Source organism: Lactuca sativa, chromosome 5, assembly GCF_002870075.4.
Source record: "Lactuca sativa cultivar Salinas chromosome 5, Lsat_Salinas_v11, whole genome shotgun sequence".
NCBI classification, from domain to species: Eukaryota; Viridiplantae; Streptophyta; class Magnoliopsida; order Asterales; family Asteraceae; genus Lactuca; species Lactuca sativa.
This window is the reverse complement of record NC_056627.2, coordinates 199,407,736-199,410,320: the sequence shown is the minus strand read 5'-3', so window position 1 is coordinate 199,410,320 and position 2,585 is coordinate 199,407,736. Positions and strand designations below refer to the sequence as shown.

The window sequence follows — 2,585 nt, the reverse complement described above, 5'->3', positions numbered from 1 at the left end:
TAAGGCCCAGATCTGAAGTCAAAACTCACTCAACACTTTCAAATCCGAAAAATGACTTAGGGGCTGTTTGATTTAAGCTGACCGGGTCCAGTCAGTGCTGACTGCTGACTCGGTCAGCAGTCGGATGTTTGATAAATACAAAATAAAGCTTACTCGGTCAGCCCATTACTCTTACCCGGTAAGCCAAAAAAACTCTCCTGACTGGAAATTAGCTACGCGTTTTCTTTTTTGCCCTTTGCCCTCACTCGCCTCCTTCACTATCGCTAATAACCGAGACATCAGCTTCTCCCGTCTTCTCCTTCTCCATCACCAAGACCTGCTGATCGCCTCCCTCCCCATCTTCTCCGGCGACGACGCAACCCCTCTTCTCCGGCGACGACGCTACGACGACTTCTCCGGAGACGACACAGGTAACTGCGTGTTTTGTTTTTGCTTTATTTTATCTGAAATCACAACACCCTTCCTGAAATTATAACACCCTTCCTGACCGATGCAATTTCTTCTCCTGCTCCTTAATACAAATTGCCGCTCGTTCTTCCTCTTCCTCTTCGTTTTTTTTTTCTGAAATCACAAAACCCTTCATGTTTACTGTCAAATTGATGATTTCATTTTGAAATCAAAGTTTGAAATTACTTCTTTCATTATTCTTGGATTCAATTAGAACGAAGGGTTAGCATGAAATCAATTCATAATTTGTTTTTGTTTATGAAATCTGATTTAATCTATATGAAGGAATAAATATTTGTGTATGAAATATGTATGAACTAATGTGTGAAATCACAGACCCTTATATAGTTGTTAAATCGAATGAATTGTGTACTGTATGTATATGTTATGTTTATGTGCATATGTGTGTAACATCAAAATGCTCAAGACAATGTTTAGAATTTGTTACATAGGTATATATGCATTACCAAACTGATATATGGGATCTTGTCTTCAAGTTATGTACTGTGTCTGTGTGTATATGATATCTCCCAAGTCTTGTCTTCAAGTTGTATTATCTTTAGGTTAAACAAAAAAATATATGTTTTATCTTATTGACATCAAGCAAATAGTGTTAGCTATTTGTAAATGTGTGTTATGTGGATGATTAGTTTTTTTTTCTTTTTACAATAGACATGACAGATAAAAGAATTATGGTTAGTTGGAAGTCGGAATTGGTGGACAAAACGTTTTTGGAAGCATGTATACAAGAATTAACAAGCAATGGCCGGGAGGGTAGTGGACTAAAAGCAAGCTTATGGGCTGTGGTCGCGGAGAAATTGAAAACAGATCATAATTTTATTGTCGACAAAAAACAAATGAAAAACCGATACGACTATTTAAAAGCAAAGTATGCAGTGTGGTTAAAACTTAAAAACAAAACACGAAATATTTATAATCCCGTAACGAATTCTTTTAACATGACTAATGAAGAATGGGAAGTGGAAGCGAAGGTACATATATACATATTTTTTAAAGTAGATTATTTTTTTACTACTTTAATAATATTTATTAAATTTGTCAAACAGTTGAACAAGTATGTTGATAAGCTGAGAAATGCACCCCTCCCTTGCCCTGAACTTTGTACCCAACTATTTGATGGGGAAACCTCGACCGGTGTTCACGGTTGGGGGCCATCTTCGACATTACCTCATCCCAATGAAACCTTCAGTACACATGATTTCGAGGATACATAGATGGATGAGCCAACACCTCATGCAGATACCCCAAGCTCAACAGTACCTCAACCTACTAGTGAGGAATCATTTGGGCGGACAAAAAACAAGGGAGGCAAACGAAATGGTCCTAAAAAAACCACACTTGATGATGAGTTGAAAGAAGTTGGAAAAGAGATTATCAAGGCTACACAAGCATTCACCGAAGCAAATAATCTTGACAAGGAGATGGATGCTTGTATGGCGAAGTTGACAAGCTTGGAGTGGGGAGAATATGATCCGAAATACACCATTGCTCTTATGTTATTTGCTGAAAGTGCTGGTAATAGGAAAATTTGGTTGCGCCTTAACTTGTCAACTTGTGAGTCGTGGGTAACAAATGCGGGAAAAAAGTTTGGATTAGTTGGTTGACTTTAGTATTTACATGTTATGTTTGAATTTAGTATGTTATGGTTCATTGTTTGACTTTAGTATGTTATGGTTTATTGTTAGACATTAGTATTCTATGGTTTAGTTATGTTATGGATTGTTTTTCTTAGGTGCGGTTATGTTATATGGATTGTTATGTTTTTCGTATTTACATGTTACGGTTTGTTATGTCATGGATTGTTATGTTATTGATTAAAATGTAATTTGTATTTGACATATAACAGGACACATGGATAAAGAAGGTGACTTTTTATATTTTATTATATTCTCGTGGTATTGGTTGATGTTGGTCCGACAAAGGCAAAGAATAATTAAAAGAATAAGAGCTAGAGAACGGGTAGCAAAGGGATATGTGTATACGCAAGATTTGATACACGGATGTCCTATACAATGTTACGATATGACACAAGATGCATTTGTACTACTATGCAATCACTTTACACAAAGAAATTGGTTGCAATCTAGTAGGACGATAAGTGTTGAAGAGAAGATGGC

At 36.4% G+C, this 2,585-nt stretch overlaps 1 protein-coding gene across 1 annotated transcript; it reads left to right on the top strand.

The window, feature by feature from the left end:
• The first annotated feature begins 1,121 nt into the window (after positions 1 to 1,121).
• On the top strand, positions 1,122 to 1,682 carry LOC111880595 (L10-interacting MYB domain-containing protein-like). The gene is made up of 2 exons (XM_023877023.2): positions 1,122 to 1,439; positions 1,515 to 1,682. Exons 1-2 carry the CDS (start codon positions 1,122 to 1,124, stop codon positions 1,680 to 1,682), a joined length of 486 nt encoding a protein of 161 aa, XP_023732791.2.
• The last annotated feature ends 903 nt before the right edge of the window (positions 1,683 to 2,585 follow it).

Excerpts from the sequence above, each read along its gene's own strand:
- LOC111880595 (XM_023877023.2), top strand. The coding sequence starts at position 1,122 with ATGACAGATAAAAGAATTATGGTTAGTTGGAAGTCGGAATTGGTGGAC. Across the intron at positions 1,440-1,514 it reads AATGGGAAGTGGAAGCGAAG|TTGAACAAGTATGTTGATAA; the intron begins GTACATATATAC and ends TTTGTCAAACAG.